At 40.5% G+C, this 12,830-nt stretch overlaps 1 protein-coding gene across 1 annotated transcript; it reads left to right on the top strand.

The window, feature by feature from the left end:
* The first annotated feature begins 1,032 nt into the window (after window positions 1-1,032).
* Window positions 1,033-1,882, top strand: LOC125821733 (uncharacterized). The gene is made up of 2 exons (XM_049501112.1): window positions 1,033-1,186; window positions 1,233-1,882. Exons 1-2 carry the CDS (start codon window positions 1,033-1,035, stop codon window positions 1,880-1,882), a joined length of 804 nt encoding a protein of 267 aa, XP_049357069.1.
* The last annotated feature ends 10,948 nt before the right edge of the window (window positions 1,883-12,830 follow it).

Below are 12,830 nucleotides of genomic sequence, written 5' to 3'. Positions count from 1 at the left end.
GTGCTTTGATTTCTCCACTAACAAATCACATTTAGCTGTTTTGATTAATGTATGCTAATTACATTAATTAAAGCACTTTTCGTGACAGAGTTGAGTGGCGAAATCAAGATTTTCATTAAAAGAGTTCAAAATATGAAGAATTAACCACACAGAGAAGTTGAAAGGGGTGATTTCCAACAATATATACATAAAAAATAATTTTAACCATGTACAAATAATATAATTTTCCATTGAAGGGGTTCAAATGAACCCATGAGTCCTTAATAGCTCCGCCGCTTACTCAGCTCTGCATATCTCTTTTTTGTTTCTTTCTGATTATATCTCTCTTATTATTACTCCCTTTAGTCCATATTAAGAGAATTGTTTAGGATATGATACATCTGTTAAGAAAAATGTTCAAGACATAAATTAAAGGCTACTTTCCACTATTATTCTTTTGATAATTGTCAAATTTTTCTCCTAAAAATTGTAAAGTAGTTAAGAACCTCATTAACTGAAGAGTACATATGGAAAGAAATTCCAATAATTTTCTTGAACTTTAAATAATTTACTTACTCCCTCCGTCCAACAATACTTCTCCACTATTACTAAAAATAGATTTCCAAGTTCCAACAATACTTGTCTACTTTATGAAATTCATAGATAATTTTATACTTAATTCCTAATTTACCCTTATCATTAATTATAGTCATTTCCCTATTACATTTTTTAAGACATTGTATGTATTATATTTAAAGGAGTGTACCAAATCTATTGGACAGAGGGAGTATTTTGAATTATGATCAGTAGAGGGAGTAGTAGAAATCAAAGAATATTGTCTTTGCTTGCCAGTATGCATCGGCCTTTGTGATATTACGATTATCAGTATTTAGAACATATCAATAGTTTATGGATCAAAACTGTTTAATCTTCCCAAGAAAGAGTTCTATCTCTATATATACACACATTTTCACACCACAACATAAGAGAAAAAATAGTGATGTACATTGCTGACAAAACTCAAAATGTCCGCGGAGGGGTAAGCCAGTACGAATGAATCAGTTTCTAAGAGCTGCTTTTGTTGATGCCTTAGATAATCCTATTCGTGACGATACCTTAAATCACTTCAGCCATTGTCATCTGGTGCAGCATTGTCACTTGAGTGGAATCAAGTGCAACTTTTGCAATGTCACAATCTACGCTCAAGGTTACGCTTGCCTACGTTGTGATTATTCTATTCATGATTTGTGCAGTAATTTCCCTAGACTATGACCACACTCTTGTTCTAAAGCCCTTTCAGTTGGCCAATGACGATGAGGAGTTTCATTGTGCGGCTTGTGGCGTTGATGATTCTGAACTTTATCTGTTTCAATCATACTATTGCTGCAATTCGTGTACTTTCAATCTTCATGTTGAATGTGCTTCTATACCAACAACTTTGAACCTGAAAGTGAAATACCCTCTTCATTTGTTCTTTTCATTACCAATGAACCGTGAGGCTGCTTCACTCTCTTGCTCAATTTGTACTAAAGTTGTTCCCACTTTGGGTTGTTGGGTATTTTACAACCATGATCATGTTTACCTTTGTCACTTCGACTGCGCTGCAATTGTAGAATTCTCAATGGAAACTAATTCATTGGGACAACTTCAGAACCGGCTACAAACTCTGGCTATTACAAGTCATCCTCTAGCTCGTGCAAATCAGCCGAGTGGGAGAGTCATGCATTTCACTCACCACCATTCTCTCAAGGAATATGGTTCATCCAATTCTGAGATGCAGCTTGTGCAACTTTTCTTTCAGGAAGGGGTACATTTGTGTTGGTTGCAATTACTTTATCGACAATATTTGCTTCTCACTTTATTAGATATTTTCTATAAGTCTATTATCGGTCAGGGGAGTTAGTTAGAGAGCAGTTTAGTCATTTACTTTCCAAGTTGATGTAGGTCGGTCATTAGTCTGTTACAGAGTCTATATATATGTTTTATACATTGATTGTAGAAGACCACAAATAATAGAATTCTAATAATATAGTTTCCATCTCTTCATGATGTGAGCAGATCGTTGAATGTTACGTTGAATGCTATGAGTAGTTATGATTGTTTCTCTCAACTCTATTATGGTATCAGAGCAGAGATCGCAAACTATTTGATTTTCGTCCGTAGAACATAGCAGTCTCGTAAGCTGAGCTTCGAGATAAATCATTTGTCACGCCCCGAGCTACCCCCGAGATGCGGACACGGGACCTAGGACCACCAGTGATCCCAAGCTAACCCTGCTGGCATGATCATGAGCATACTAAAGATAATAAACTGATGCAGAAGCTAATTCATAAATAAATCTGAAAAGATGGGGAATACCCATATACTATAACTGAATATATCAAATCTGAGAGTTTAATACAAAAGAAATATCAAACTCAAGATACTAAGCTGAATCTAACTATGTCTGAAATAAGTCTCTAAACTGACTAGAAGTGCTGGGACATGCCCCAGCTAAGTCTAAAAAATCTGAAACTAAAAGACTGAAAGCGATAAAGATAAACATGTCACTAGTCCTCGAAGAATGAGGACTCACCACTGATGTTGCTGAACTAAAGATCGAGAACCGATCTAAGCGTGATCTGGATGCTGAGAACCTGAACCTACATCACGAGAAGATGTAGCACACGTATGCGTCAGTACTTGAAAGGTACTGAGCATGCAGGATAGAGTAAAGCTGAAATAACATATAACTGAACAAAGCAATAAAGCAATTAAATAATATGGACATGATATAGATACTGGAAATACTGAATACTAAGCTAACTGATGCAATGAATACTGAGCTAACTGATGCAATGACCAAATTTATAACATGCTGAGACTGAATACTGACTGTACTAAAATATGGTCAATGCAAAAGAGTCTGACTGAACTGTGGGAGCTACTAATAACCGACATAAAACCACATAAGCTAAATGTGGAGTCCGATGTATACGCCCCATCGAGAGGACCCAATATACCCTGCCAGAGGTATAGAGGCATGCTGGCGTGATCACTAAACTGATGTTGCCCATAGAGGGGACCCAATATACCCTTCTTGAATTAGGGTTCTTGACCTTTTTCTCCTCTCTTGATTCTAATTTTCTATGTTTTGATTAATGATTTTGACTAAGGTAAGTTCTAGTTATGTTTCTAAGCTTAAACTGACTAAAACCTCATGATTTAGGGTTTAAACGACGTATCTTAAGGGTTAAACGAAATAGGAAAAGACCAAAAGACCCCTGACTTAACTGCTGCCGGAGTGATCAACGGATTGGACTGACGGGCCGTCATTTAATCGACGGTCCGTCGATTGGATCCGTAGGTCAAGTCTGCCCGACAGGGCTTCACTAAAATAAGCATAACGTTTTACTCGAATGTCGGAATTTAGCAAACTCGGTGGCGTTGAAAAGATAATTCAATTATATATCTAACCATAGGTCATGGGACACATAATTCATTTTGTGCTAAGAGTTATGACCATCTGAAGTTGACTAAACCACAATTTTCATCTAACTGATTATTGACCCTCACTTACGGTCATACCTACGAACCGTGCATCGAATGATGGTCTATGCTAGTCGACCGTAGTTTGTGTCAGAAGCTGGGTAAGGAAGTCTCGATCCACGGACACAGACCACGGACCGTGGTCTGATCTACGGACCGTGGCTCTGTCCGTGAGTCGGGACTTAGCCAATTTTATGAGCTGGTTTGGGGAGTGGTTGCAGTGGTGAATCACGGACCACCAGCACGGGCTGTGGTCTGACCTACGGTCCGTGGATAGTGACCGTAAGTTGCACCTGCAACTTCTCAAAATCTGCATTTTTGGTCTGTTTCGGATACGGGGTGTTACATTATCTCTCCCTTGGGACCATTCGTCCTCAAATGAAGTCTAATCTAGTTGAAATGTAGGGAGAGGGCAGCAATCCCTACCACTAAACACTGAGAACTGAATTTCTGACTGAACTGAGTTCCAACGACATGCAAATACGCTGAAAATGTAAGTACAAACTGAAGGAACATGATTCTAAGACTGAATTTATGCATGAATGACTGAAAAACTAATGAGGAACTATTACCTCAAGCTGGATTGGAATCGGAAGGAAAGAGGTGAGGATACTTGGACTTCATGGCTGCTTCTGCTTCCCAAGTAGCTCCCTCAACTGGCTGACTCCTCCACAAAACCTTCATTGAAGCGACTTATTTGTTTCTCAACCTTCTAACCTGACGATCGAGAATCCTAACTGGTACATCCTCATATAAAAGGCTATCTTTCACGGCCACACTCTCTAATGGCACTATAGATACTGGATCACACTTCTTCAAAAGAGAAATGTGAAAGACTGGATGTACTACTGTTAAGTCTGCTGGCAACTCTAACTCATAAGCCACTTTACCAATCCTTTTCAAGATCCGGTAAGGGCCTACATATCTGGGACTGAGCTTTCCTTTCTTGTCAAATCTCATCACCCCTTCATGGGTGACACTTTCAGGAAAATCCAATCATCAACTTGGAACTCTAGTTCCCTTCTTCTCACATCTGCATAAGACTTCTGGCGACTTTGGGCAGTCTTAAGTCTATCTCTAATGAGTTGCACTTTCTCCGCAGCATCAATGACTGAATCTGGTCCTATCAAGGCTGCTTCACCTACTTCAAACCAACCAACTGGAGATCTAAACCTACGCCCATACAATGCCTCATAAGGGGCCATTTGAATGCTGGAATGATAACTATTGTTGTAGGCGAACTCAATAAGGGGAAGGTGATCATCCCAGCTACCCTTGAAGTCGATCACACAAGCTCTCAACATGTCCTCTAAGGTCTGAATGGTACGCTCTGCCTGACCATCCATTTGTGGATGAAATGTTGTGTTAAGGTTAACCTGAGTACCAAGACCCTTTTGAAATGACTTCCAGAAATGAGAGGTAAACTGAGAACCTCTATCTGAGATGATAGACAAAGGAACCCTATGCAACCTCACAATCTCATTAATGTAAAGCTTGGTATAATCCTCCGCCAAATCTGTAGTCTTGACCGCCAAAAAGCGAGAAGACTTAGTAACCCTATCAACAATCACCCAAATGGAGTCATGTTGTCTGCGAGTACGAGGTAAACCTGTGATGAAGTCCATATTGATCACTTCCCACTTCCAAGTAGGAATGTCAATCTCTTGAGTCATACATCCTGGTTTTTGATGTTCTACCTTGACTTGCTGGCAATTGGGGCACTTAGCCACAAAATCTGCTATATCTCTTTTCATACCATTCCACCAATAGACTTCCCGCAGATCACAGTACATCTTAGTGGATCCTGGATGAATAGAATATCTGGAATTGTGGGCTTCTGCGAGAATATGTTGTCTCAATTCACCCACATTAAGAACACACAATCTACCTTGATAGCGAAGTACACCATCTCCCCCTTGGGAGAAAACCTCCACTCTCTGATTTGGACTGCACCCTTAAGTTCAAGCAAGATTGGATCACTATCTTGCTTTTCCTTAACCTCTACTACCAAAGAAGATTCTGCCCCATTCTGAACCGTTACACCACCATCTGATATGCTCATAAGGCGAACTCCTAGGCGAGCAAGTCTGTGAACATCCTTTGCTAGCTCTCTCACTTCTTCATCAACATGTGCTACACTACCCATGGATAATCTGCTAAGAGCATCTGCTACTACATTCGCCTTACCCGGATGGTAATGCACACTCATATCATAATCTTTGAGGAACTCAAGCCACCTTCTCTAGCGAAGATTCAACTCTTTCTGGGTGAATACATACTGAAGGCTCTTATGGTCTGTGAACACATCTACATGAACACATACAAGTAATGTCTCCAAATCTTGAGTGCAAACACCACTGCTACAAGCTCGAGGTCATGAGTTGGATAATTCTTCTCATGTACCTTAAGTTGTCAGGAAGCATAAGCTATAACCTTACCTCGCTGCATCAACACACAACCTAGGCCGACTCTGGATGCATCACAATAGATCACATAACCATCTGAACCCTCTGGTAGAGTCAAGACAGAAGTTGTAGTCAACCTAGTTTTCAATTCTGCGAAGCTTTTCTCACAATCATCTGACCACTGGAACTTAACATTTTTCTGAGTTAACTTAGTCAATGTAGAGGCTATGGATGAAAATCCTTCCACAAACCGTCTGTAATAGCCCGCTAGACCCAAGAGACTTCTGATATCTGTAGCAGAGGTAGGTCTGGGCCATTGTTTCACTGCTTCTATCTTCTGGGAATCTACTCGAATTCCTTCACTAGACACAATATGCCCAAGGAAGGCAACTGATTGTAACCAAAACTCGCACTTGTTAAATTTTGCAAATAACTGGCGATCTTTGAGAGTTTGCAGAACAACTCTCAAATGATTTGCATGTTCTTCCTCATTCCTAGAGTAAATGAGGATATCATTAATAAAGACGATAACGAACAAGTGCAAGTACTGCTTGAACACTCTATTCATCAAATCCATGAAAGCTGCAGGAGCATTGGTTAGTCCAAATGACATAACTACAAATTCTTAATGACCATACCAAGTTCTGAAGGCTGTCTTCGAAATGTTACTATCTCTGACTCTAAGTTGATGATAACCTGATCTGAGGTCTATTTTGAGAAATGACTAGCACCCTGAAGTTGGTCAAACAAGACATCAATCCTGGGGATATGATACTTATTCTTGATTGTGACCTTGTTCAACTGCCTATAGTCAATGCACATTCTGAGAGAACCATCTTTCTTCTTTACGAACAACACTGGTGCACCCCATGGCGAAATACTAGGTCTGATGAAGCCCTTATCTAGAAGGTCTTTCAACTGCTTTTCAATTCCTTAAGCTCAGCTGCCATTCTGTAAGGAGGAATAGAGATAGGCTGGGTATCTGGAAGGAGATCAATTCCAAAGTCAATTTCCCTATTGGGAGGAACTCCGAGAAGATCTTTGGAAACACTTCTGGAAACTCACTGACTACAGGAACTGCCTCAAGAGTTGGGGATTCGAAACTAGAATCCTTAACCCGAACTAGATGATAAAGATAACCCTTGGAGATCATCTTTCTGGACTTAAGGTAAGAAATGAATCGACCCATAGGAGCTAGGCTACTACCCTTCCATTCTAGGATTGGTTCGTCTGGAAACTGAAAACGAACAATCCTAGTTCTACAATCGACTGAAGCATAACAGGAATGTAACCAATCCATGCCTAGAATGATATCGAAGTCTACCATTTCTAACTCTACAAGATTTGCTGAGGTGACTTTCTAAGAGACTGTGACAGGGTAATTTCTGTATACCCGTCTAGCTATAACTGGGTCACCGACTGGAGTAGAGACTAAAAAGGGTTCTGAAAGAGTTTTTGGGCTAACATTGAATTGGACTGCTATGTAAGGAGTTACAAAAGATAAAGTAGCCCCTGGATCTAACAATGCATAAACATCAAGATCAAAGACTCGTAACATACCAGTGACTACATCAGGAGAATCTTCCTGATCTTGACGAGCCTGAAGAGCATAAAGCCTGTTTTGGCGTTGTCCGCCACCAGTACCAGAAGAGTTACCCTGCTGAGTCAGGCGACCTGCTGGTGCTGCTGCAGTTGTAGACTGAGCTCTACCATTATTTCCTCTTTGACCTTGTCTTGAAGGACAATCCTTCAATCTATGACCAGACTGACCACACCCAAAGCATCCTCCTTACCTGCAAGGCACTCACCCGGATGGTTCTTACTATACTTAGGGCAAGTTGGGTAGGTTTTGGTGCCTGAAACACTACCTTGAGACTTAGAGCCTGACGCCCTACCTTTCTGATCATTACGGAACCTGGGGGATGGAACACTAGCTGATGAAAGGGCTGGAGTCGAAGACTTCTGCTGAAACTGCGAGCGATTTCCACCACTCGATTTCTATTGAGAATAATCATAGTTACCTGTTCTGGCTTTCTTAGTCTCCTTAGCTCGTTCCCTAAGCTTATCACCCTCAACCTACTGAGCATGAGTCATGAGCCTAGAGATGTTCATGTCTCCCAACAACATAGCATTCCTGCACTCTATCTTCACTAAGTCTAACACTACGTACAGAAACTTATTCATCTGAGCCCTGGAGTCAGCAACCATGTGAGGAGCATACCTGGGGAGTTGGTTAAACTTGAGCCCATACTCTTGGACAGTCATGTTGCCCTGCCTTAAGTTCATAAATTCCTAGGCCCTTGCTTCTCTCAACTCTATGGGGAAGAACTTGTCTAGAAAGGTTTCGCTGAAACATTCCCAAGTAATATGAGCAGCATCTGTACCCCTGTTCTCCTTCCACTGAGTATACTAGATATGAGCTACATTCTTAAGTTGGTAAGATGATAACTCAACCCGATCATTCCCAGTGACCTGCATCACCTTAAAGATCTTCTTGATTTCATCCAAGAAATTCTGGGGATCTTCACCAGTCTGCGATTCTAAGAACTCTGGAGGATTCATCTTAACAAAGTCACGGACCCTTGCTGCTGCTGATCCACCATTTGCATTCACAGGAGCTTAAACCCGCTGATTGTTCTGGTTAGCGACACTCTGAGCCAACATCTGAATGGCATTCCTGAATTCAGCATTTGAGACTTCCTGATATGGAACTGGAAGAGCTGCGTTTGCGTTCCTGGCATTCGCATTCCTAGCATAAGCTCTACGAGGAGGCATGATCACTGAAACATAGAACGTCGAGTTAGAATGGAATTTAGATCATACCTTACGCACGATAAGAGTAATAAGAAAATGAAGATTTCCTAAAACACTTTGTAGTCTCCCTCTCATTAGAGGTGGTGCGCACTACACATCCACGAAAAGGACTCTACCTAGTGCGGCTTTTCAGACATCCTAGGACACTTAAACCTAATGCTCTAATACCAAGTTTTGTCAGGCCTCGGGCTACCCCCGAGACGCAGACACGGGACCTAGGACCACAAGTGATCCCAAGCTAACCCTGTTAGCATGATCATGAGCATACTAAAGATAATAAACTGATACGGAAGCTAATTCATAAATAAATCTGAAAAGATGGGGAATACCCATATACTATAACTGAATATATCAAATATGAGAGTTTAATACAAAAGAAATATCAAACTCAAGATACTAAGCTGAATCTAACTATGTCTGAAATAAGTCTCTAAGCTGACTAGAAGTGTTGGGACATGCCCCAACTAAGTCTAGAAAATATGAAACTAAAAGACTGAAAGCGATAAAGACAAACATGTCACTAGTCCTCGAAGAATGAGGACTCACCACTGATGTTGTTGAACTGAAGATCGGGAACCGATCTAAGCGTGATCTGGATGTTGAGAACCTGAACCTACATCACGAGAAGATGTAGCGCACGTATGCGTCAGTAGTTGAAAGGTACCGAGCATGCAGGATAGAGTAAAGTTGAAATAACATATAACTGAACAAAGCAATAAAGCAATGAAATAATCTAGACATGATATAGATACTGAAAATACTGAATACTGAGCTAACTGATGCAATGACCAAATTTATAATATGCTGAGACCGAATACTGACTGTACTAAAATATGGTCAATGCAAAAGAGTTTGACTGAACTATGGGAGCTACTAATAACCGACATAAAACCACATGAGCTAAATGTGGAGTCCGATGTATACGCCCCATCGAGAGGACCTAATATACCCTGCCAGAGGTATAGAGGCATGCTGGCGTGATCACTAAACTGATGTTGCCCACAGAGGGGACTTACACCTACGTGGCTCGTAGTTCTGGGACTATATGGGTAAGTTTAACCCTAGTCCAACTCGGTATTATGATACTCCCAATGAATTAAGTGGTTAACTGGTTATGACTAAATTTCTGTAAATACTGGATAGCTCAAAACTGAACATGCAAACTAAGAATGCAACAATTAATCTGATAATGATGCATTCATAAACTGAGGCATGTAAAACTGAATATTGAAATATCTGACCTAGCATGTGTAATTCAAGAACTAAAGAAATACATAGCTAGGGTTCTGAAATTCATGCGATAAACTGAGCAATAACATGATAATCTGATTTGGAACATTTAAACAACTAATTCATGATGATCTGCTGTAATTCTAAAAACCCTAGGTCTGTTCATAATCATGGAATCAAGAATCTGACTAAATTCTTGGGACCTAATGGGCGAAAGGAACCCACTAGTGAAATCCCACATACCTGGTGACGAATTTCACAGAGAAATCTTTCAATTTCGTGGCTGGAACTGATGGAACCTTGTTGTGTTCTTGAACTAGGGTTCTTGACCTTTTTCTCCTCTCTTGATTCTAATTTTCTATGTTTTGATTAATGATTTTGACTAAGGTAAGTTCTAGTTATGTTTCTAGGCTTAAACTGACTAAAACCTCATGATTTAGGGTTTAAACGACGTATCTTAGGGGTTAAACGAAATTGGAAAAGACCAAAAGACCCCTGACTTAACTTCTGTCGGAGTGATTGACGGATTGGACTGACGGGCCGTCATTCAATCGACAGTCCGTCGATTGGATCCGTAGGTCGAGTCTGCCCGACAGGGCTTTACTAAAATGAGCATAACTCTTTACTCATATGTTGGAATTTAGTAAACTTGGTGGCGTTGGAAAGATAATTCAATTATCTATCTAACAATAGGTCATGGGACACATAATGCATTTTGTGCAAAGAGTTATGACCATCTGAAGTTGACTTAACCACAATTTTCATCTAACTGACTGCTGACCCTCACTTACGGTCATACCTACGGACCGTGCATCGAATGACGGTCCGTGCTGGTCGACCGTATTTTGTGTCAGAGGTTGGGTAAGGAAGTCTCGATCCACGGACACAGACCACGGACCGTGGTCTGATCTACGGACCGTGGGTCTGTCCATGAGTCGGGACTTAGCCAATTTTCTGAGTTGGTTTGGGGAGGGGTTGCAGTGGTGAATCACGGACCACCAGCACGGGCCATGGTCTGACCTACGGTCCATGGATGGTGACCGTAAGTTGCACCTGCAATTCTCAAAATCTGCATTTTTGGTCTGTTTCGGATACGGGGTGGTACATCATTAATGGCACCAGATCAAAGCAACCAGATTAGACCAGTAGCAGAGACATGTGAACCTTCAATAGATTTTCACCATCTTCTTTTTATACAAACATCAAATACGCCGGGACTGACATTGATAGGAATCAAGCTTACCGGTCCAGGGAACTACACTCTGTGGAGTAAATCGTTGCGCCTTATTTTGCTTGGTAAGAACAAGCTTGGTTTCGTGGATGGAACCTGTACGAAGAATCAGTACAGTGGGAGCCTCGCTAGCTTGTGGGAGAGATGTAATGCAATAATGCTATCATGTATTGGAGCAACTGTATCACCAGATTTGGTTTCTAGTATTGCATATGCTTCAGATTCAACGAAGGTTTGGGATGAATTCAAAGAGCATTTTGACAAATCCAATCTAACCAGAATCTATCAACTATGGAAGGACATTGCATCATTAACTCAAGGTACAAATTCAGTTACAGTCTATTTTTCTAGAATGAAGGATTACTGGGATGAGATAGATGCATTAGTACCCACTGTTGGCTGTAGTTGTGAGGCATCTAGACCTTCGATTGAATTGTTGAGAAATCAACGCCTGTTACAGTTCCTAATGGGCTTGAACAAGAGTTTTAGTCATGTGAGAAGTGATATACTATTGAAAACCCTTGTCCTAACTGTTAATCAAGCCTATGCTCTAGTAATCCAAAAGGAGAGTCAAAGAGGTTTGGGAGTAGAAGATGGGAGTAGATATTCCATGACTATGATGGCAGGAAGACACTAAAACCAAAGATCCAATATTGCACCTCCCACTTCACATCAATACCAGATGAATCAGTAACTGAACTACAATTAGAATCAAAATTATAAATCTAGAAGGCCATTAGCACCACCTGGATCTGTTTGTGATCATTGTGGTTACAAAGGATATCTAAAGACAAATTGTTACAGATTAGTTGGGTATCCACCTGACTTCCAAAGAAAGAAAAATTTGGGATCTGCAGGTGTGCCTACTAAACCTTATGCGAGTAGTAATGTATCTAAGGTAGAAGGGACAAATGATGTGAAGGGACAAGGGAGATATATCTCTGAGGATCATTATCAGGAGCTCATTGGAAGAGGAAACAAAGCTAGTACTTCAAGTGACTTTCAGGCTCATATGGCAGGTATTCTTGCACTATTATCCAATGTTTTTTCACATACATGGATAATTGATTCAGGGGCATCACATCATATTATATTCGATAGAGAATGTCTAGATGATGTGTTTAAAACAACTAGTTCAGGGGAAAATGGTGGTGTTCAAGTCCCTAATGGTGGAATATGTGAAGTGACACACACTGGGAGTACTAAAATATTGAGAAGTCATAAATTGAAGAATGTACTTTTTGTACCAGATTTCAAGTTTAATCTCTTATCAGTTTTGAAATTGACTAGAGATCTTGGTTATTCAGTTTCCTTTTATCCAGAATTTTGTGTTTTCTAAGATCTTTACACTGGCAGGGTCTTGGGGATTGGTAAAGAGGACAACGGACTCTATTTTTTGAAGGATGAACCAATAGCAGCTTGTCTAGCAGGATCAACAGATCGGGAAGCAAAAGATGATAGTATCTGACACAAGAGATTGGGACACACATCTAAGAGTGTCTTAGATCTCATACCAGTAGTTATGACAAATACCAATGCACATAAGCCTTGTGAAATATGCCCATTGGCTAAGCAGACTAGACTCAAATTTCCTGTTAGTGGTAGTCACTCTACTGCCATATTTCAGTTGATCCATATAGATG

This window comes from Solanum verrucosum, unplaced genomic scaffold (assembly GCF_900185275.1).
Source record: "Solanum verrucosum unplaced genomic scaffold, falcon-dt-bn FXZP01000210.1, whole genome shotgun sequence".
NCBI classification, from domain to species: domain Eukaryota; kingdom Viridiplantae; phylum Streptophyta; class Magnoliopsida; order Solanales; family Solanaceae; genus Solanum; species Solanum verrucosum.
This window is presented reverse-complemented; position numbering and strand designations above follow the sequence as displayed.

Bases quoted from the DNA above. Each gene is read 5' to 3' on its own strand.
- LOC125821733 (XM_049501112.1), top strand. From the start codon at position 1,033: ATGAATCAGTTTCTAAGAGCTGCTTTTGTTGATGCCTTAGATAATCCT. The intron at 1,187-1,232 runs GTTACGCTTGCC...TGATTTGTGCAG, and splicing joins TGTCACAATCTACGCTCAAG to TAATTTCCCTAGACTATGAC.